This window comes from Erinaceus europaeus, chromosome 15 (genome assembly GCF_950295315.1).
Source record: "Erinaceus europaeus chromosome 15, mEriEur2.1, whole genome shotgun sequence".
NCBI lineage: Eukaryota > Metazoa > Chordata > Mammalia > Eulipotyphla > Erinaceidae > Erinaceus > Erinaceus europaeus.
In genome coordinates this window covers 28298695-28320272 of record NC_080176.1, presented here as the reverse complement: position 1 = coordinate 28320272, position 21578 = coordinate 28298695, and the positions used below count along the sequence as shown (strand labels likewise).

Below are 21578 nucleotides of genomic sequence, written 5' to 3'. Positions count from 1 at the left end.
ATGCACCACAGCGCTCCTCGCCCTCCTCTTTAGCCCATTGGCTACGGTGGTCTCCACGTGGCGACCGACGCGCGCTTTTGATTGGTCAGCTCGCCCGCCCCGCCCACCTCTTCAAGATGGTAGCCAAGAGCGGTCTAAGGTTGCCTGGGTTACACCTTTGGAGGCTGTGGCTAGTCCCAGGCGCCCCCCGACTCCCGGGATGGGGCTTGGGCCTGGAAGTGAGGGCTTATTCCCGGTGCGATGGTCCGTACTCGCGCACGGCGCTATATGAGCTGCTCGGCGTGCCCTCCACCGCCACGCAAGCGCAGATTAAGGCCGCATACTACCGGCAGAGCTTCCTTTACCACCCGGACCGCAACTGGGGCAGCGCGGAGGCGGCCGAGCGCTTCACCCGCATCTCCCAGGCATACTTGGTGCTGGGCAGCACCAGCCTGCGCCGCAAGTACGACCGAGGCCTCCTCAGCGACGAGGACCTGCGCGGACCCGGCGTCCGGCCCTCCCCATCGCCTTCCGCCAGCCCCAGAAAACCCGGTCCCCGGCCCCCGGCCTCTCAGGACCCCGGCCAGGCTGCTCAGGGCTCCCGGCGCCCCAAGTTCGACTTCGACGCCTTCTACCAGGCGCACTACGGGGAGCAGCTCGAGCGCGAACGGCGCCTGAGAGCCCGGCGGGAGGCCCTTCGCAAACTGCAGGAGGACAAGGCCAACAAGGGCTTCCGCTGGGACGAGACCCGGGACACGGCCTTGATTTTCCTTTTCATCACTCTCTTCATCATCATGGGATTTCGTGTTTAACAGAGGTGGGGGGGGCAGCCCCTTCCCTCCAGGACAAGGCCTGATTCCATCCCTGGAATTGTTTGCCTTCCGTAGTCTACCTCTCTGGGGACCTTTGACGTGTGTGCACCCCTCTCCTACCTTCCAGAACAGAAGTCTTCACCTAGCAAAGAGGCCTCAAGATGAAGAGCCCTGGAAGCCCGGGAGCAAGGGTTGGCTGGGGTGCTCGCTCCCAGAGGTTGCCTTCCTGACATTGTCAGCTTCTGGAACCCTCGCTCCACCTGCCTTGTAAGGTTGGGAGCAAGGAGTGTGTGTGCTGCCCCGGATCGGGGGTTGGGGGTGGGCTCCTTTGTAACCTCAAAACGTGCAATGTGACCACTTGGTGGCTGCCAAAAAGAGTGTGGGCTTGTGCCATCCTTGTCTTTTTGTGGGTCCTCGGGGCCCCAGGTGAGACCAGGGTGGAGGGTCAGAATTGATAGGTAGACACTGGCCGTGCAGTGGTCACCCCCTTCCCCCAGGAGAGGGAAACCAAGGTCACAGGGCATAAGGTCACTTATCCGACCTATGACCTTGATGTTACTCTGGGCAGGACACCAGATTATGTCTCCTGTGGGCATCTGTCAGACTTCACTGCCCTTAGATTTCTTTGATCATGCTGGGACATCACAGCTTCAAGATGACTTCTTTAGAAAGAGAGAGGGAGTCCGGGCAGTAGCGCAGCAGATTAAGCGCAGGTGGCGCAAAGCGCAAGGGACCCAGTTTGAGCCCCGGCTCCCCACCTGCAGGGGAGTCACTTCACAGGCGGTGAAGCAGGTCTGCAGGTGTCTGTCTTTCTCTCCCCCTCTCTGTCTTCCCCTCCTCTCTCCGTTTCTCTCTGCCCTATCCAACAATGACATCAATAACAACAATAACTACAACGATAAAACAAGGGCAACAAAAGGGAATAAATAAATATTTTTTAAAAGGAAAGCTTTTAAAGAGAGAGAGAGAAAAGGACCACAGCACCAAAGCTTCCTCCAGTGCAGTGATAGCTGGACATGAACCTGGGTCTCCTGCATGGCAATGCAGTGCTCTATCCAAGTGAGCTAGTGTACCTGCCGCTTTGCCCATACTTGTAAAGGACTCTGGGTAGTCCTGAGATGACGGAGGAGCAAGAAGCCCAGGATGAGAATCCATGCCCTTACCCAGTGCTGGCTGAACCAGTTTCCATTCTTGCTTCAATTCGCATCAGGCTGGTGGGGAATTGGGGATTGAAACCTAGGTTCTTGTGCATTGTACCAAGTGTGCTTAACCAGGTGCACCACCACCTGGCCCCCTCCAGTTTATCTTCTTTCACTCTTCAGTCCCTCTTTAGGCCTAGCGGGTCAGCCCACTGTGTTAGTACTGTTTTTAGGCCAGAACCCCCACCAGAAAACCCAGCCTGGGCTCTGCCTGGCATTGGAGAAGTGTGGGAGGGGTTTGTTTTGTTTTACTTGCTTGTTTTATTCTTTTGGATAGAGACAGAAATTGAGAGGGAAGGGGAAACAGAGACACCTGCAGCCTTGCTTCATAAGCTCTGCTTGTGAAGCTTCCCTCCTTGAGGTGGGGATCAGAGGTTGAACCCAGGTCTTTATGCCTTTTTTTTTTAATTTATTTTTTATTTAAGAAAGGATAACTTAACAAATCCATAGGGTAGGAGGGGTACAACTCCTTATGCCTTTTAATTATGCTCAACCAGGTGTACCACAGCCCAGCCCCTGGAAGAGTTTTTTGCAGAAACCCTCAGCTGGTTCTTCTGGTGGCCCATCTCCCTCCCTTCCCACTCCATGGAGACTTCCATGGTCTCTGCTTCCTCTTCTCCCCTGCCCTGGGGAGAAGCCTGTGACAAGAACCCCTGCCTTCTGGGGATGAGGGGGGTGGGTCAGGGAACTGCTCCCCAGTTCCTTTTTTTCTTTTTCCTTATTTTATTTGGTAAGACAGAGAAGTTGAGAGGGGAGCAGGAGCTAGGGAGACAGAGGTACACCTGCAGACTTGCTTCACTGCTTGTGAAGCTTCCCCCCAGCAGGTGGGGAGTGGGGGTTCCAACCCAGGTTCTCAATGGTGGTAGTACTCCCCAGTTCCTACAGGAAGAACTCTCAGACCTGCTCAACTGTCCTTCTTTTCCTTCTGATCACAACCTGGCACAACACTCCAGGGAAATGTGGGCCCAGAATGGGAGACAGGCCTGGAGAGGTGTCGTTCATCAGGGCTGGGGTGAGGCTTGGTCGGGGGAGGCCCACATGGGGCCAGACCGAAAGCAAAGGTGTCCTGCCATACTGTTAACTTGAGTGGGACTTTCTTCCTCCCCAGCCAGACTGTTTTTCCCTGCTGGGCCAGAGAGTCCTCCCAATCCCAGGGCCCTGGGAACAGGATTTCTGGTTTCTTCCTAACATCCTGGTGTCTCATTGGCTGGGGCATCTCTCCCTCTGTAAAGGCCCAGCCCAAGCTAAGGTAAGTGAGAATAGTCTGGTCAGGCCATGCTCCACCTGGTGTGTGTGTGTATATGTGTGTGTGTGTGTGTGTGTGTGTAAGATGTTCTTGAAGTCACATCCTGAGGCTAAAGCACAAGTGTGGAGCCCCACGGTGCTTTTTGGGGGGACATGGGTGGGAGTGAGGAGGACTATGTCTGCTACTTTTGGGCTCCACAGAAGTCAGCAGACTCTTTGAAGAGAGGCCAAGGGAAGGGGCCATGGATAAGTAATGATGCTGCTTTATCAAAATTTTTTTCAGGGCTCAAGAAAAGTGTACTCTAGGGGCTGGGGACACAGAACAATGGCTTATGCAACAAACTCTCCTGTCTGAGGCTCTGAGGTCCCAGGTTCAATCCCCAGCGCCAGAGCTCTGATCAAATCAGGGATTTTGTAAAGTGGGTCTCAGCCTGCGACTCCTCGCAGCTTCTCTGCCCTGGAGTGAGTGAGGTCACACAAGGCCACCTGCCTAGGAGCTGGGTGGTGGGAAAAGTCCCCCCTCATCTGTCCCAGCAGCTTGGGACCTTGTCACCAGGGGGTTTCTGCAGAACAGCTCAGGTACCTCAAGCCAGCTGGTGTTAGGAGGTGCTGAAGTGGCCTGGCAGATACCTGGGTACTCTGTGCTCTCATGCCACCAAGCCAGTGCAGCGTGCCATCGTATGTCCTGAGGTCATGGTACCACCATGTGACATAGTGTCACCAAGTACAAGCACATTTTTTTTAAAAACTAGAGCTGATCAGCTCTGGTTTATGGTGGTGCGGGGGTATTTTATCTACTCATTTTTCACTGAGTGGGAGAGACTAGAGCCCTGCTCAGCTCTGGCTGATGATGGTGCTGAGGACTGAACTTGGGACCTCATAGCCTCAAGCATGAAAATCTTGCAGAACCATTATTCTCTCTCCCCAGCCCACACCACTGTCTCCTAAGTCTGTAGGAACAGGGGTCCTGGCTTTGCTTCTCAGTGTTCACATCCTTAGCCCTAGAGAGGACTGATGCTGGGATGATGATAATGGAATAATAATGCCTGTATCTGGGAGTCAGGTGGTAGCACAGCAGGTTAAGCACAGGTGGCGCTAAGCACAAGGACCAGAGTAAGGATCCTGGTTCGAGCCCCCGATCCCCACCTGAAAGGGAGTTGCTTCACAGGTGGTGAAGCAGGTCTACAGGTGTCTTTCTCTCCCCCTCTCTGTATTCCCCCTCCTCTCTCCATTTCTCTCTGTCCTATCCAACAACGATGACATCAACAACAACAATAATAACTGCAATGGGGGGAGGGCCGGATGGTAGTACAGCGGATTAAGCGCATGTGGCGCAAAGCACAGGAACCCGTAAGGATCCCGGTTCAAGTCCCGGCTCTCCACCTACAGGGGGGTCGCTTCACAGGTGGTGAAGCAGGTCTGCAGGTGTCTATCTTTCTCTCCCCCTCTCTGTCTTCCCCTCCTCTCTCCATTTCTCTCTGTCCTACCCAACAACAGTGACAACAATAATAGTAACTACAACACTGATGGACAACAAGGGCAACAAAAAAGAGAAAAAACTGCCTCTAGGAGCACTGGATTTGTGGTGCAGGCACCGAGCCCCAGCAATAACCCTGGAGGCAAAAAAAAATAACTACAACAATAAAAAACAAGGGCAACAAAAGGGAATAAATAAATATATTTTAAAAATAATAATGCCTGTTTCCAGAGGACCAGGAACAAACCACGTGGCCCAGAAGGTGGTATATAGTTCATAAAGCACTGGACTTTTGGACATGAGGTCCCAAGTTCAATCCCCAGCATTGCATGTGCCAAAGTAATCCAGCTCTGCTGCTCCTGAATAAAGAAATAATGAGTGGGCTGGGCAGTGGTGCAGCAGGTTAAGTGCACATGGCTCAAAGCACAAGGACTGGTATAAATATCCCGGTTCGAGTCCCCGGCTCCCCACTTGCAAGGGGGTTGCTTCACAAGCAGTGAAGCAGGTCTGCAGGTGTCTATCTTTCTCTCCCCCCTCTGTCTTCCCCTCCTCTCTCCATTTCTGTTCAATCCAATAACGACCATAGTAATAACAATTCTTCTTCTAGCGTTTGCCCTTCTTCCGTAGCCAGTCAACAGCGTCAGGTTGAGCCAGAGACAACCCGAACTGCCCCTGCGGCTCCAGACAGACTATGACCCACATAGTCAGAGACTGCCACCTCTCCAGATTCAAAGGAGGTCTCGAAACTTTACTTCAGGCTCAACCTGACATAATAACAATAAACAAGGGCAACAAATAAAAGGGAAAAAAAGATAGCCTCAAGGAGCAGTGGGTTTTAGTGCAGGCACTGAGCCCCAGCAATAATCCTGGAGGCAAGGGGGATAAAAAAAAATAAGTATTTCTGAATAAAGAAATTCCTGAAGGGGGGCAGGCAGCAGCACACCCAGTTAAGCACAGATAATATGAAGTGCAAGGACCCGCGCAAGGATCCTGGTTCAAGCCCTCGGCTCTCCACCTGCAAGGGGGGGGTCAGTTTGCAAGCAGTGAAGCAGGTCTCCAGGTGTCTGTCTTTCTCCCTATCTTCCTCTCCACTCTTATCCAAAAAAAAAAAAAAAAAATTGAAAAAATAGCCACAGGAGCAGTGGATTTGTAGTGCTACCACAAAGCCCCGGCAATAATTAAAAAAAAAAAATCCAAAATAATAAAAATAAATGTCTGGAAAAAAGAAAGGTGGTATGATAGTGGTACACTTGATTAAATGCATATAGTTACTAAGTGCAAAGTCCTGTGCAAATATCCAGGTTCGCGGGAGTCAGGAGGTAGTTCAGCACACATGGCACAAAGCGCAAGGTACAGCATAAGGATCCCGGTTCGAGCCCCTGGCTCCCCACCTGCAGGGGAGTCACTTCACAGGTGGTGAAGCAGGTCTGCAGGTGTCTTTCTCTCCCCCTCTTGTCTTTTCCTCCAGTCTCCATTTCTCTGTCATATTTAAATTTTTTTTTTCAAAAAGGGAAAATATGTATGTGGTCCGGGAGGTGGTGCAGTGATAAAGCTCTGGACTCTCAAGCATGAGGTCCGGAGTTCGATCCCCAGCAGCACATGTGCCAGAGTGATATCTGGCTCTTTCTCATAAATAAATAAATTATATATATATATACAGGCTTGAGGCCCTGGCTTCCCACCTGCAAGGGGAAGCTTTGCAAGTGGCAAAGTAGGTTTAAGTGTCTGTCTTTCTCCCTCTCTCTCCACCTTTCTGCTTCTCTCTCTCCTATCCAATAAAGTGGACAAAAATGGCCTCCAGGCACAGTGGGTTCATAGTGCTAGCACCGAGCATCAGCAATAACCCTGGAGGCAAAAAAAAAAAACACCTGAGCTTCACAGGTCGTGGGCCACAGTTACACTATGCAATGTTTGGTACTGCGGTTTAAGATAACTCAGGGCTGGAGAGACTCATGTGTCATGATTATACAAGCAATTTTCTCGCCTAAGGCTCTGAGCACCTAGTTCAGTCTCTAGCACCACCATAAACCAGAACTGAACAGTGCTCTGGCAATATTAGGAAGAAGGAAAGGAAGAAAGAGAAAGAAAGGAAAGAAAAAGATAACAAGGGCAACAAAAGGGAAAAAATAGCCTCCAGGAGCAGTGGATTCACAGTGCAGGCAGCAGCCCCAGCAATAACCCTGGAGGCAAAAAAAGAAGAAAGAGGAGGAATGAAGGAAGAAAACTAGCCAACGACAAAATTTAGGAGACAGGCTGGTGAAGAAGTGCTGTGTGCACCATCCTGGTTGGAGGCCAGACCCCCTGCGCTGAAGGGAGATGTGGTGGTGTGGTTTCTCTCTCTCTCCCCAAACTTAGTAGACTTTGCATGACAATGAAGGTTCCTGGTTTCTTTCAAAGAATGAGAGGCCACCACTGTACTCCCAGCCTCCATCAGTGCCTGGAGACACTGACATCTGGGTTAGTTGCTAACCACTGCCCTGCACTCCCAACAGGGCAGCTCTCAAAAGCTTGGAGTCACACACTTGCCCTATTTTGCTCACAGTAGAGAAGGACCATTCAGTACCCCATCTCTATAAAGGGGGGTAGGGCAGGGAAGACCACATGTTTCCAGAAACATGGGGGAGGGTGCATTTTTTTAAAAAGATTTATTTAAGAAAGAGGAGGGGGCAGGGTTAAGCACACATTGTACTAAGTGCAAGGACCCACATAAGGATCTGGGTTCGAGCCGCAAGCTCCCCACCTACACATGTTTCACTGCATGTGGGGAGCTGGGGGCCACAGTCCAGGAGGTTGTACAGTGGCTAGAACACCAGACATGCAAGCATGAAGCCCCAAGCTCAATCCTGGCATTGAATATGCCAGAGTAATCCTCTGGCTTTCTCCTGGTCTCTTTTCCTCTTTGCATCTCTGTTTTGTCAATGACTGAATATGCGAAGGCACCTGGGGCCAGTGATGCCAGGCTCTACACTCAGGCCCTTGGGGAAAATGGCTGTGTCAGCTGGAACCAACCTGCAGCCAGTCCCACTGGGTCTGCTGGACACCATCTCATTCTGTCGTGCCCTGGGTCAGGGGAAGGCTCTTAGCTGTGGCTGTGCAGCGACCACAGGGCTCATGTGTGCTGCTTGGGCTCAAGGCCTTCCCAGATCCCAAACACAAGGAGGTGTACTTGATGTTATGATCTCATGTTAAGTCCCCACAAGGGAGGAGGCTGGGGAGGTGAATAGAGGCTACAGAGTCCCCAGCAGGCTGTCCAAGGGCAGAAACTCTGCTTTTATCAAAAGGAGTAAAGCTTTTTATCTGGGTATTGTTTTGTTTAAGTACTTGTGGTCTGTAGTGGGTGAGACCTCTCATAGGCCCCTCCCACAATGACGTAGGCCCTCAAGTTCTCTTTCTCTCCAACACACACACACACACACACACACAAAATCACTGCCAGGAACATTCCCCCAGGCCCCCGAACCTGTAAGCAGGAAGTGCCAGCAGGTTTCAGGGAGGGAAGGAAAGTACAGGCTGCCTGTAACATTCTAGAACATTCCATGTGCCTTCAAGCAGGGGGAGCAATGAAGTTGATTAACCCTCCAATTCTCAGCCTTTCTGAAGATTCTCATGGCCCAGAATCAGGCCCACTGCCCTCTAGTGGTGTCTATCCCACCTGCCTTGAGTCTTCCTTGGGGTCCTTATCCCTAAACCTGAGTCTGAAAGATGCCATCTGGTTCCCATGGTGACACATTTCTCCCTCCCAGGCCCTCCCTCCGTTGCCTGGGGAGGGGGAAGCTGAAGCAGGCCCTGGATACCAGTTTTGCCTTCGAGGGGTGCTGCTCCCCGATTCCTGAAAGCTCAGGTCTATGTGAAACAGAGGGACCAGGCGGTAGTGCACTCAGTTGAGCACAAGGACCCAGGTTCAAGCCCTTGGCCCCCACTTAAAGGTAGCAAGCTATGAAGCAAGGCAGCAGGTGTCTGTCTCCCGTCAATTTCTCTCTGTTCTATCAAATATAAGAAAATAAAGCCAAGGAAGGGCAAGTCCCTCACACTGTCGCTGGCTTCTCTAAAGCCCCTGCCTCTGGAGGGGTGGGGATGTCCACCGCACAGCTGCCCTAACTCAGGGTCTCATCCTGAGTCCTCGTATGGCCCCCAGCGCTTTCTGCCCATCACACCAGGCTCTGATTCAACATGAAGCAGCCTTGAAAGGCTCAGGCGAGTCATCACACATCAGAGGCACACTTCTCTACCGTCTCTCCCAGTTCTCAGTCCCAGCTCTTTCTCGTCCTTAGTGCTCTAAGGTCCTGCCCAGAGGGTCAGACATCAGTGAAGCAGCCCACGAGGGAGCAGCAGATTCTCAAGTGTGAGGTCCAGAGTTCCACCACCAGCATTGCAGTGCCACAGTGATGCCCTGGTTCTCTCTCCTTCCTCCTCCTCCTTCCCCTCTCTCCTAAAAAAGTAAATAAATAGGGTTGAAGAGGAAACAATGGTTCTGCAAAAAAGGTTTTCCTGCCTGAGGCATCAAAGGTCCCAGGTTCAATCCCCAGCACCACCATAAGCCAGAGCTATGCAGGGCTCTGGGAAAATCAATAGAAAAAAAAAAGTAAGTAAATAAAATTTCAAAAAGCAAACAAATTACTCACTGGAAAGCAAGGCCCAGGGCTAGCAAAAACCACTCACCTGGACAGCGGGCTCCGGTAAGGTCAAGCCCCCACCCCCACCGCACTGGAGGAAGCTTTAGGTGCTGTGGTCTCTCCCTCTGTTCCCCACCCCCAGAAAGCCTGGAGTGGGGGAAGCTCTGGTGACAACACAAAAGGAAAGACAAGCAGAGCTGGGGGTCGGGTGGCAGTGCAGCAGGTTAAGCTCACATGGCATAAGGATCCTGGTCCAAGCCCCCAGCTCAGCTCCCCACCTGCAGGGGGGTCGCTTCACAAGAGGTGAAGCAGGTCTTCCCCTCTTCATTTCTCTCTGTCCTATCCAACAACGACATCAGTAACAACAGTAAGAATAACCACAACAACGATAAAAAATTAACAAGGGCAACAAAAGGGAAAAAATAACCTCCAGGAGCAGTGGATTCATGGTGCAGACACTGAGCCCCAGCAATAACCCTGGAGGCAAAAAAAAGAAAGAAAGAAAGAAAGAGAGAAAAGCAGAGCCCACACTGTCCTCTGGTCAGACCCCTGTACACCACACGGGGCCTGCCCTAAGCCCCTGCCCTGAGAACCCCCTCTCTCCACTCCTGCCTTTCCTTCCCCATGTGTGTTGGGCCAGAGGAGGTGCCATCCGCAGGGCCCCCGCGGGTCCCAGCAAGAGCGGGCACGGCGGAAGAGGCAGGAAGACTGGCCTGGGCAATCTTCCACTGCAGGAGACAGGGGACAGAGCAGGCGGCAGGCACCGACCTCATCAGCACATTTATTGACGGCCCCTGGGAGGCGGGGCTAGGGACAGAACATACAAAGACAAGGACCTGCCCTCCAAACGCTTCCATTCTACAGAGACCGGGACAGAAAAATAATGAACGGCCTTTGGGGGGGTGGCCCACTCTCACCCGTGTAGGTCACAAGGCCCTGGGCTCCCCTGCCCCGGGGTCTGGAGCACGAGGGGGGGGCCCAGCGGCCCTGACCTGCAGCTTGGAGCCCCCACCCAGCTCCTAGGGCGCAGGCCCCGGGTCTGCAGGGAGAGAGGAGAGCTCTGTGCAGTGGCGGGGTGCGACAGGCCCCCCCAGGCGGGGCCCCTTGGGGGGGAGCGGGCATCTTCCCAGGCCCCCCCAGGAGGAAAGCTCTTTCCCGGGTCTCCTACCCCAAAAGTTGTTCAGCGCCAGAGGCCTCATCCCAGCCCACCCACCCTGCTTGTCTCCGGCGCCTAAGGGGTGATCCTCCAGGACCTGGGGAGGCCGGGGGAGGGGCCTGCCCCTCCCCCCACCCAGGCAGTGGGGGGGGGAGGAGCCACGCATCAACTAAGTCGGGAGCCCCCCCTTGAGGGGGCATACCCTGGATCCTACCGGTGGGGGGGCTCTGGCTGCGAGGGCCTAGGGCTCAGCAGAGGGGCTGGGCCCAGGGGGCACCCGGGGGAGCCCTTGAGAGGGGGCGCTGGGCGGGAGTCCAAGGGAGGCAGGTTCCGCGGCACTGCTGGAGGCCCCCGGGCGGCCCCGGTGGGTAGAACGGCTGCAGGCGGGAAGGGTTTAGGGGGGTCGGCGGCGGCGGGGGGCGGCGGGGCGGAGCGCTCGCGGCGGCGCAGCAGCTCCTGCAGCTTCTCGGCCTGGGTCCGCCTCAGGTGCGCCAGGGCGCGGCCGCGCTGGAAGGCGGGCAGGAAGGCCTCCAGGCTCTGCTCCCCCAGCAGCAGCTGCTCCATCTGCTCCTACACGGGAGGCGAAGGCCGGTGTGGGGCGGTGTGCGGCCCTGGAGGCGGCGCACTGGATAAAGCTTTGAACTCTCAAACATGAGGTCCCAGATTTGATCCCAAGCATCGCACCTGCCACAGTGGGGCTCCAGCTCTTTCCCTTCTCTCATAGAATGAGGTCCTGAGTTCAATCCCTGCATCACATGTACCAGAAGGTGGCTGGCTCTCCTCTCTCGCTGAGATATAAAATTATTTGTAGATGTGGTCCAGGAGGTGACGCAGTGGATAAAGTATTAGACTCTCAAGTGTGAGGTCCTGAGTTCAATTGCTGGCAGCACATGTACCATGTACCAGAGTGGTATCTGGTTCTTTCTCTCTGCCTATCTTTAAAAAGTCATTTGTAGATAATGCAAACAGAAGCGGGGCAGGTGGTGGCACACATAGTTGAGCGCACATGTTACAGTGCACAAGGACCCAGTTTTGAGCCCTCGACCCCACCTGCAGGGGGAAAGCTTCGCAAGTGGTGAAGCAGGGCTGCAGGCGACTCTGTTTCTCACCCTCTTTACCCCTCCCTTCCTTCTCGATTTCTGGCTATCTCTATCCAATAAATAAATAAATAAATATAAAAAGATAATTAAAAGAAAGAGCAGTGGAGGAGACAGCACAATGGTGATGCCAACAGATTCTCATGCCTGATACTCTGAGCTCAGAGGTTCAGTCCCAGACACCAGCATAAGCCAGAGCTGAGCAGTGCTTTGGTGAAGAAAGAAAAAAAAAAAAGTAAACAACAGCTGGGCCCAGCCCCACCTGCAGGGGAAGCTTCATTAGCAGTGAAGCAGTGTCCCTTCCAGGTCTCTGTCTCTTCTCTATATCTTTCTTCCCTCTAGATTTCTCTCTGTTTCTATCCAATAAATAAATAAGTAAAATTTTAAAAGAAGAAAAGGTTAATAAAGTGCCTCCCAGGACATACCACAGTGGATAAGGGTTGGACATTTCTTTTTCTTTTCTTTTTTTTTTAACCAGAGCACATTGGATCGACCTTCCCGTGGTGCATCCCGTGAGTCCCCATTCACTGGGGAAACTGACGATCCTTCCTAGCGGACTGAATCCACATGGATCCCAGTCACTTTCAAAGCCAGCAACAAGCAGCTCCTGACAGCTTTCAACCTGACGCTGTTGACTGGCTACGGAAGAAGGGCAAACGCTAGAAGAAGAAGAACCAGAGCACTGCTCAGCTCTGGCTTATGGTGGTGGCAGGAGACTGAACTTGGGACTTTGGAGCCTCAGGCATGAGTCTGTGTGCATTAACCATTATGCTATCTACCCCTGCCCAAGGGTTGGACTCTTAAGCCTGAGGTCCTGAGTTCCACCCCCTGCATCATATGTACCAGCGATGCTCTGGTTCTCTCTTGTGTCAGTAAATAAATAAAATCTTAAAGGGAAAAAAAAAAGGCCCCTCTCCCCTCTCTGGCCCTGAACACCTTCTGGGTTCCAGCCTGGGCCTAGGTCTGACACGTTAAGGGACTTGGACTCATGTCTTCTGAGCTCACTGAGCACTGTGTTCCCCACCCAGCAGGGAGAATTCTGCCCCAACTGCTGTGGGAGACTGGGGGGACAGGGAGAACTGGAGTGTGTGTCTGGGGGTGAGCTTGCTGCTGTGCAGAGGAGGCTCTTCTAGGCCTGGCACTTCGGCACTTCAGGGCAGGCTTCCTGGAGAAGCTGTCCAGCTTGCAATGTTAGGATGCAGTGGGTATATGTGTAGGGCGGGGAGGGAGGTGGTGAACCCCAGGCTGGACCTCCCGCTCTGGCCACAGTTCTAGTCACCTATCCACTCACCTCAGCCTCTTGCTCAGCCTCTTCCAGCTCAGCCTGCAGCCAGCCCAGAGCACAGTGGGGGCTCCAGCGATGTACGCCATCCTCTGGGGGAGTGGGGGAGAAGGGCTGGTGAGCAGAGTGAACCCCAAGGTGTCCCAAGGGAAGAGGGACAGGCAGGGCGGATGGATGTCCAGGGTCCCTGCTGAGAGTTTCTGTGCAGTGTTCATCTGGGTCCCTGCTGTGGCCTTGTGGGGAAGGGGTTGGCTCTTGGAGCCCCCTCCCCAGGTCCTAAGTTTTGAGGGAACTTGTTCTCCCACCACCCAGATCCTCCCCCACAGGACTCCCCAACCACCCCTGGGGCTGGCAGGGGTAAGGCCACCCTTTGTGTCCCAGCCTGGGCACTGTAGCCCACGGCCACCTCACCCAGCTGCTGTAGTTTGTGGGCACAGCTCTCGGCCACCTCTCGCAGCTCCTGGTACTTGATGGCCAGGGCAGCACGGCCCATCTCCAGTCGGGGCCGCAGCGCCAGGTTCTCCTTGGCCAGCGCGTAGTTGGAGGCAAGGCAGGCCTCGCGCTCCAGCTGCAGGCCCTGGAACTGGCGGCAAAGGAGAGACCAGGGAAGTCTCAGGGGGCCTGGCTGGGGGCCCCAAAGGCCACCTCAGGCCCCCATCAGGAGGCCACCCCGACCTGGGCCCACAGGGTGGCAAACCAACAGGTGGAGGGTCTGGGCCCAGCGTCTGGGTGTCTGGGAAGCAACCCAAGCCTTCTACAAATGTTAGTTAATTTTTAATTTTTCAATTAATACCTCAGCGCAGGTCCCCTGGGAGTCCCCCTCCCGCCTCTGTCCCATTTTCCAGGCCTGGGCAGCCCCCTCCCGCCAGGGCCTTTGTCTGCTTCCTCTTCAGGTGTTCTTGGTCCAAAACACCCCAACCCCCCAGTTCCAAGTGCTCAGAGCCAGATCTGCGCCCTGGCTTTCTCCCACCCAGGACCCCCGCCAACCAAGCAGCATTATCTTGCCTTTGCCCCCCCTCCTTCTGCCCTCCAGGGGGGATCCTCGCACCCCCTAGGAATACACACCCCCTTTTCCTCCCAGATCCCTCAGGACCTACTCCTCACTTTCTGCTCTAGTAGAAATCACATCCCTAGCTTCCTCGGGCCTGGAGAAGCCTCTGTCCCGCCCCCCCCCCCCATTTGCAGGAGGGACAGTCATCCCCGTGTGCCCCCGAGAGGTATACTACCCTCCATCTGCCCCTTCCAGGACGCACTGGCCCCCCTGCCCGCCTGGCTCCTGTAGGCGCTTTCCCCTCTTGTCCCCCCAACACCCAGCAGCCCAGGCCTATCTGAAATAGACAACTTTCTCCTCTGGCGGCCTATGGCACGCACGGCTCCCCAACGCCAGGCACAAAGCCCCCTCGTGCACCCCCAGAATGTGGACGCCACCCACCCACCCCGCCCCGAGGGTTCCTCCAAGGTGTCAGGGGCCCCCCAGCTCTCCCCACGATGGCTCCTCCCCTTTCTGGCCCTCCAGAACGTGGGTGTGCGAGCCTGGGCCCCCCACAACACAGGGAAGGCCCCCCCGCCCCTCAGAACACACCTCCCAGGAGCATCGGCTGGAGGACACGCCTCGCGGCCATCCCGGGGTGCACGGCGCCTCCCGGGCACCCCCTCCCCGGGGGCGGCTCCGCGGGGCCCACCCGGACGTGCCCGGCCCCCCGCGCCCCGGCCCTGCACCCCAACACCCGCGGCCCTCGGTCCCCGGCGGCTCATCCAGGCCGCTGCCCCGCGCCCCCCGCCTCCACGACCCCCGCGCTACCTTCCTGCTGAGCCGCACGATCCGGTCCAGCTTGGGCTCGTCCTGCAGCAGGTCCCGGAGCTGCCCGGTGCTGAGGATCCCAAAGCGCCCCGGGCTGCCGGGCTCTGGCCCCGCCCGCGCCGCCCGGGCCCGGTACATGCCGCCCGCCCGCGCCCCCAGCTCGGCTGCTGGCTCGGCCCGCTCGGCCCGCTCCGCCCCGGTCCGCGCCGCTCCGCTCCTGCTCCGGGATCCCGGCCGCCGCGCCGCGCCGCCGCCAGGGGGCGCCCCACGCGTCCTTAAAGGGGCCGCGCCGGGCTGGGGGTGGGGCGCGGGGCCGGAGGGGGCGGGCCGCATCCCCGCCAGCCGGGCGCGCCCCGAAACCCGGCTTCCAGCAGCCACCCGGACTGCTGGAGCCGCCCCTGGGCTCACGTCCTCCTCCCGCCCCCGCCCTCCCCCTCTCCCCCGGTTGCCCCCCACCCCCGCCCTGGAGTTTGCAATCCGCTGGCTGCGCTAAGACCCCCCCCCCCCACTCCATTCTCCACCCGGGTTCGCTCGACCATTTGCAGAGTCGGGAGCTCCTCCCCTGTTGCTAACTTGGATTCCTTGTTGGTCTGCCGCTCCCCACCCCGCCAACTTCAGTCTTTCCGTCTGTGAAATGGGGTGACGGGTGCTGCGGAGGGCTTACTTGCAGAGGTGGCTGGTATATATTTTAAAATTTTTTGTTATCTTTATTTATTGGATATAGACAGCCAGAAGTCGAGACGGAAGGGGGAAACAGGGAGGGAGAGAGACAGACACGTGCAACACTGCTTCACCATTCGCAAAGCTTTCCCCCTGCAGGTGGGGAGCAGGGCCTCCAACCTGGGTCTTTGTGCATTGTAACATATGTGCTCAATGATTTGTGCCACCACCCGGCCTCGAGGTGGCTGACATTTTAATGATGAAGACAGGATGTCCCCAAAATCACAGTCCCGGTTCTGTTGTCTGTGCAGAGTCTCAGAGTTGGAGGAGTGGGTGCGTGGGTGGTGGGAGGGGCCTGTGTGCTGGGCACGGGGTGGGGGGGTCATAGTCTCTATTTTTGGGGAGCCTTTTGGGTTAAAGCGGGTAGTACTCCTACGATCCAGACTGGGAACCAGGTTTATGCCTACAACACTGCCTGACAGAAGAGATTAAAGCAAATATATATAAAATTAAAACAAAACAAATAAAATATATATATATGTATTTTTTCCTGTTGAGAGAGCAACATACACACAAAGGGAGAAAGGTCTGTTCTGTGATTTATTATATCATATTGATATTTGGGGCCAGGAGACAGCATAATAGTTCAGCAAAAGACTTTTATTCTTTTATTTTTATTTTTGCCTCCAGGGTTATTGCTGCCACTGGCTCTGAAGATGAAGCAGCCACAAGCCAAGGAGTGCAGGCAACCTCTAGAAGTAAGAAAAGAATAGGAAATGGACCCTCCCCCAGAGACTCTGGAGGAAGTGTGACCCACTTGGACTTCTGCCTTCCAGAACTGTAAGACAATAGATGAAGGCTGTGCCCAGACACACAGCTGGTGGTTTCTTGTAACAGCTTCAGAAAACTAATACACACTCAGGGAATGTCATCTCTGGGATGAGGAGGGGGAGTGGACTCATTCTATATGTACAGAGGGTTTCCCTTGGCCACAGCCCAAGTGTCCGATACCAGGAGAATGATAACGAAGCTGGTGGCCTTCCTCCCGCAGGAAACATCACGCTGAACAGCAATGGAAACCAACCAGATTCAGTTGCTCGGGTCAATCTGGGTGAATCTCTGATCTCAGAAGTGGCCCCAGGTGTGGGCGTTCGGTGTAATAACGGCTTTCAGACAGTTTCTATTTTATTTATTCACAGGGACACTGCTTAGCTTTGACTAATGGCAGTGCCTGCAATGGAACCTGAGAGCTCACATAGCCTCAGGCTCAAAAGTCATTTTACAAGACTGGCATAAGGATCCTGGTTCGAGCCCCTGGCTTCCCACCTGCAGGAGAGTCGCTTCACAGGTGGTGAAGCAGGTCTGCATGTTGTCTGTCTTTCTCTCCCCCTCTCTGTCTTCCCCTCCTCTCTCCATTTCTCTCTGTCCTATCCAACAACAAACAACATCAACAGTGGTAATAATAATAACAACCACAACAAGGGCAACAAGGGGGAAAAAATGGCCTCCAGGAGCGGTGGATTCATGGTGCAGGCACCGAGCCCAGCAATAACCCTGGAGGAAAAAAAAAAAAAAAGAGTCCAATGCTTTATCCACTGTGCCACCTCCAGGACCACAGAGGGACAAATTCCTTTAAAAAACCTTTTTTTGGGGGCTGGGTGGTGGCACACCTGGTTGAGCACACATGTTACAATGCCTAAGGACCCGGGTTCGAGCCCCCAGCCCCCACCTGCAGGAAGAAAGCTTTGCGAGAGCTGAAGTAGAGCTGCAGGTGTCTCTGTCTCTCTCCTTCTCTATTACCCACTTCCCTCTCGATTTCTGACTTGTCTCTATCCAATAAATAAAGATAATAAAATATTTAAAAAATAATTTTAATTATCGTTCTTTGGCTGGGAGCTTGAACTGGGTCCTTACGCACTGTAACATGTGTGCTCAACCAGGTGCACCACCACCCAGTTCCCCAAATTTTTTTAAAGGAATTTGTCTTTTTTTTTAAAAGGAATTTGTCTTTTTGTGGTCTGGGAGGAAAAAATTAAAAAAAAATTTTTTAAAAGAATTTGTCTTTTTGTGGTCTGGGAGGTGGCACAGTAGATAATATAATTTAAATTATTTAAATTTTATTTATTTATTTATTGGATAGAGAGAGTCAGAAATTGAGAGGGAAGGGGTGATAGAGAAGGAGAGACACAGAGAGACACCTGCAGCCCTGCTTCAGCACTCCCAAAGCTTTCCCCCTGCACTTGGGGACTGGGGACTCAAACCCGTCTCCTTGTGCACTGTAACATACATATATGCTCAACCAGATGTGCCACCTTCCGGCCCCCTTCCTACAGCTTAGAGAGACAGTCTAAATGAAAGGTTGGGGAAAATATGCAGCAGGTCAAGAACATTTCTGGAGGAGGCTGAACACCTGGTTGAGCACACATTACCATGCTCAAGGACCAGGGTTCAAGCCCCTGGTCCCACTTTCAGGGGGGAAGCTTCAGGAGTGGTGGTGAAGCAGGGTTGCAGGAGTCTCTCTCTATCTTCCTCTCCCTTCTCAATTTCTCTCTGTCCTATCAAGATAAAATAAGTAATTTATCCTTTTTTTTTTTTTTTTTTTTTTTTACCAGAGCACTGCTTAGCTCTGTTTTATGGTGGAGCAGGGGATTGAACCTGGGACTTCAGAGCCTCAGGCATGAGAGTCTCTTTTCTCTCTCTCTCTCTCTCTCTCTTTTTTCCTTGAGGGTTATTGCTGGGGCTCAGTCCATGCACTTTGAATCCACTGCTCCTAGAGGCCATTTTTTTCTGTTTTGTTACCCTTCTTGTTACTGCTGTCGTTGTTGTTGGATAGGACAGAGAGAAATAGAGAGAGGAGGGGAAGACAGAGAGGAGGAGAGAAAGACAGACACCTGCAGACCTGCTTCACCACTTGTGAAGCGACCCAGCCGGGATCCTTATGTGGGTACTTGTGCTTCGCATCACGTGCATTTAGCCCGCTGCGCTACCGCCTGACCCCCTGAGTCTCTTTGCATAACCATTATGATATCTACCCCTGGCCAAAATAAGTAATTAAAAAGGGGGAGGATGGCTGCCAGGAACCAACGATAATTGTGGTAGCAAATATAAATAAATAAATAAATAGTTTGACTGACAGAAAGGAGTTGGAACCAAGGAGGTGACAGAGGGGACTTCAGTGGCATCAATTGGTTGACTTCTTCCTCCTCTTTTTCTTAATATTTAAAAAAAATTATTTATTCCCTTTTGTTGCCCTTGTTGTTACTATTATTGTTGTCGTTGTTGTTGGATAGGACAGAGAGAAATGGAGAGAGGAGGGGAAGATAGAGAGGGGGAGAGAAAGATAGACACCTGCAGACATACTTCACTGCCTGTGAAGCAACTCCCCTGCAGGTGCAGAACCGGGGGCTCGAACCGGGATCCTTACTTTATGTCTGTCCTTGCACTTCATGCCATGTGCGCTTAACCTGCTGTACTACTGCCTAGCCCCCCAAAGGAGCTATTTTGCCAGCCATTGTCTGAATTATTTTCAGTGCACTCAGTGACATTGAGTACTTGATGTTGTACAGCCATCACCACTGTCCATCTCCTCAACTTTTTCACCTTAGAGATTTTTTTAAAAATTTGTGTTGTTGTTTTCTGCTTGTTATTTTACTTGAGAAAGAGAGACAGAGAGACCAGAGCAGTATTAAGTTCTGGCTTTTAGCGGTTCTGGGGTTTGATTTGGGACCTTGGAGCCTCAGGCGAGAAAGTCTGCCATCATCATCATCATGCTGTGTCCCTAACCCTTAAACTGAGATTCTGAGTCCATAAACACTGATTCCCCTTTTACCCTTCCTGGTACTCACCACTCTGCCTCCCTGTCTCTACAAAACCGAAGATCCAGGTGCCTCAAATAAGTGGACTTAAGAGCCAGGCAGTGGTGCACCAGGTTAAGCGCATATAGTACTATACACAAGGACCTGAGTTTGAACCCCCAGCTCCCCACCAGCAGTGGGGACACTTCACAAGTGGTAAAGCATGTCTACAGGTGTCTCTCTCTCTCTCTCCCTCCCTCACCCCTCTCAATTTCTCTATGTCCTGTCAAATAATATAGAAAGACAAGAAAAAATGGCCACTGGAAGTGGTGGGTTTGTAGTGCCGGCACTAAGCTTCAGTGATAACCCTGACAGAAGAAAAAAAACTGGACTTATACAATATTAATTTTTAAATATTTATTTATTCCCTTTTGTTTCCCTTGTTTTATTGTTGTAGTTATTATTGTTGTTGTTGTTGGATAAGACAGAGAGAAATGAAGAGAGGAGGAGAAGACAGAGAGGGGGAGAGAAAGATAGACACCTGCAGACCTGCTTCACCGCCTGTGAAGCGACTTCCCTGCAGGTGGGGAGCTGGGGGCTCAAACCAGGATCCTTATGCTGGTCCTTGCGCTTTGTGCCACCTGCGCTTAATCGGCTGCACTACCACCCGACTCCCACAATATTAATTTTTTAAAGAATAATTATTTATTAAGAGATTCTGTTTATTTATTTATTAATGAGAAAGACAGGAGGAGACAGAAAGAACAATACATCACTTTGGTACATGTGCTGTCGAGATCAAATTCAGGACCTCATGCTTGAAAGTCCAGTGCCTTATCCACTGCACCACCTTCCAGACCACAAGAAATATTTATTTATTTATTTATTTATTTATTTTTTAAATAATTTATTTCTTTATTGGGGAATTAATGCTTTACATTCAACAGTAAATATAATAGTTTGTACATGCATAACATTCCCCAGATTCCCATTTAACAGTACAACCCCCACTATGTCATTCATCATCTTTCATGGACCTGTATTCTCCCCACCCACCCACCCACCCCAGAGTCTTTTACTTTGGTGTAATACTCCAATTCCAAGAAATATTTATTTATTAATGAGAGAGACAGAACCAGAATTTTATTCTGGCATATGAGATGCCAGGGATCAAACTCACGGCCTCCTGTCTGAGAGTCCAACACTTTATCCACAGCACCACCTCCCAGGCTATGATATTACCCTTTGTTTGTTTGTTTGACAGCTTAAGTTCTTTAAGCTTAATGACCTGTGTCTCATTATCTTCATAGCAAAAACAGACAGAGAGCAAAGGAGAGACCACAGAGCACTACCTCTGCCTCTGTGGTGATCCACGGAGCTTCCCCTGGTGCTGTGGGATCCTCTGGATGAGAACTCCAGCACCGCACAGGAGCGCCATTTTACCAGAGAAGCTCCCTAGATAATGGAATAATGCTATGGTAGCTAGTCTCTCTCTGTCACTTCTCTCTCTCTCTCTCTGAAATAAAATATAAGAAAACAAACAAACAAAAAAGTTGGCTCAAGACCAGGAGAACAGTTCACTAGATAGGTAGCCTGCCTTATCTTGCATGTGTCTCAATCTGAGTCCTGACACCACACAGAAGGTGCCATAGTACCAGAGGAAGCTCTGATACATAAAAATGGCCCTGGAGTAGTTAAAAACTGTGCATGGGGGGCCGGGCAGTAGTGCAACTGGTTAAGCGCACATGGCACAAAGCACAAGGACCAGCGTAAGGATCCCGGTTCAAGCCCCCGGCTCCCCACCTGTAGGGGAGTCGCTTCACAGGTGGTGAAGCAGGTCTGCAGGTGTCTAGCTTTCTCTCCCCCTCTCTGTCTTCCCCTCCCTCCTCAGTTTCACTGTGTCCTATCCAACAACAACAATAATAGTAACAACAACACCGAAAAAACAAACAAAAACTGTGCATGTACCAGGCAGCCTGTCAACAGAAAGAAAACATTGGCCCTGGAGCAGTGAGATTACACATGTGCGAAACTTCAGTGCAGCAACATACACGTTCAGGACAACACGGTAGGTCACATGGATAGCAATCTGCTTTGCAATGTTATTAGCCCAGTTTCACTGCTCCGCCAGCCCTCCATCCACATGCCCCAGTGGGCCTCACGGTCTTGGCCCAGATCAGTCAGTCCTGCCACCGTGGGGCTGAGTACCCACTTTATTCCATCTTGGCTTCATAAGTCTCTCTGGACCATCTGGAGACCAGCCTGAGCTTTTCAGAGTGTGACTAGACCAAAAAGTAGGCTGGATAAAGAAGAGCCTCCAGGGGGCTGGGCAGTGGCACACCTGGTTAAATGCCCATAGTACAAAGTGCAAGGACCCGTGCAAAGATCTGAGTTCAAGTCCCCAGCTCCCCACCTATAGGAGGGAAGTTTCACAAGTGGTGTCTGTCTGTCACTCTCCCTCTC

The 21578-nt window shown here is 52.7% G+C and overlaps 2 protein-coding genes across 2 annotated transcripts; one reads left to right on the top strand and one right to left on the bottom strand.

The window, feature by feature from the left end:
* The first annotated feature begins 116 nt into the window (after positions 1-116).
* DNAJC30 (DnaJ heat shock protein family (Hsp40) member C30) lies at positions 117-1168 on the top strand. The gene has a single exon (XM_007518008.3). It carries the CDS (start codon positions 117-119, stop codon positions 789-791), a length of 675 nt encoding a protein of 224 aa, XP_007518070.1. The 3' UTR covers positions 792-1168.
* Positions 1169-10092: 8924 nt separating this feature from the next.
* On the bottom strand, positions 10093-14918 carry VPS37D (VPS37D subunit of ESCRT-I). The gene is made up of 4 exons (XM_060173488.1): positions 14662-14918; positions 13272-13443; positions 12870-12952; positions 10093-11051 (listed from the first exon to the last, which is right to left on the bottom strand). The coding sequence occupies exons 1-4, from the start codon at positions 14797-14799 to the stop codon at positions 10692-10694; spliced, it is 753 nt and encodes a 250-aa protein (XP_060029471.1). The 5' UTR covers positions 14800-14918; the 3' UTR covers positions 10093-10691.
* Positions 14919-21578: the final 6660 nt, after the last annotated feature.

What these genes read in the sequence shown, in the direction of transcription:
- DNAJC30 (XM_007518008.3), top strand. Translation starts at nt 117, where the DNA reads ATGGTAGCCAAGAGCGGTCTAAGGTTGCCTGGGTTACACCTTTGGAGG.
- VPS37D (XM_060173488.1), bottom strand. Translation starts at nt 14,799, where the DNA reads ATGTACCGGGCCCGGGCGGCGCGGGCGGGGCCAGAGCCCGGCAGCCCG. An exon ending in TCGTGCGGCTCAGCAGGAAG is followed by an intron (nt 13,444 to 14,661) that starts GTAGCGCGGGGG and finishes CTTTGCCGCCAG; the next exon opens with TTCCAGGGCCTGCAGCTGGA. An exon ending in AGGCTGAGCAAGAGGCTGAG is followed by an intron (nt 11,052 to 12,869) that starts GTGAGTGGATAG and finishes CCTCCCGTGTAG; the next exon opens with GAGCAGATGGAGCAGCTGCT.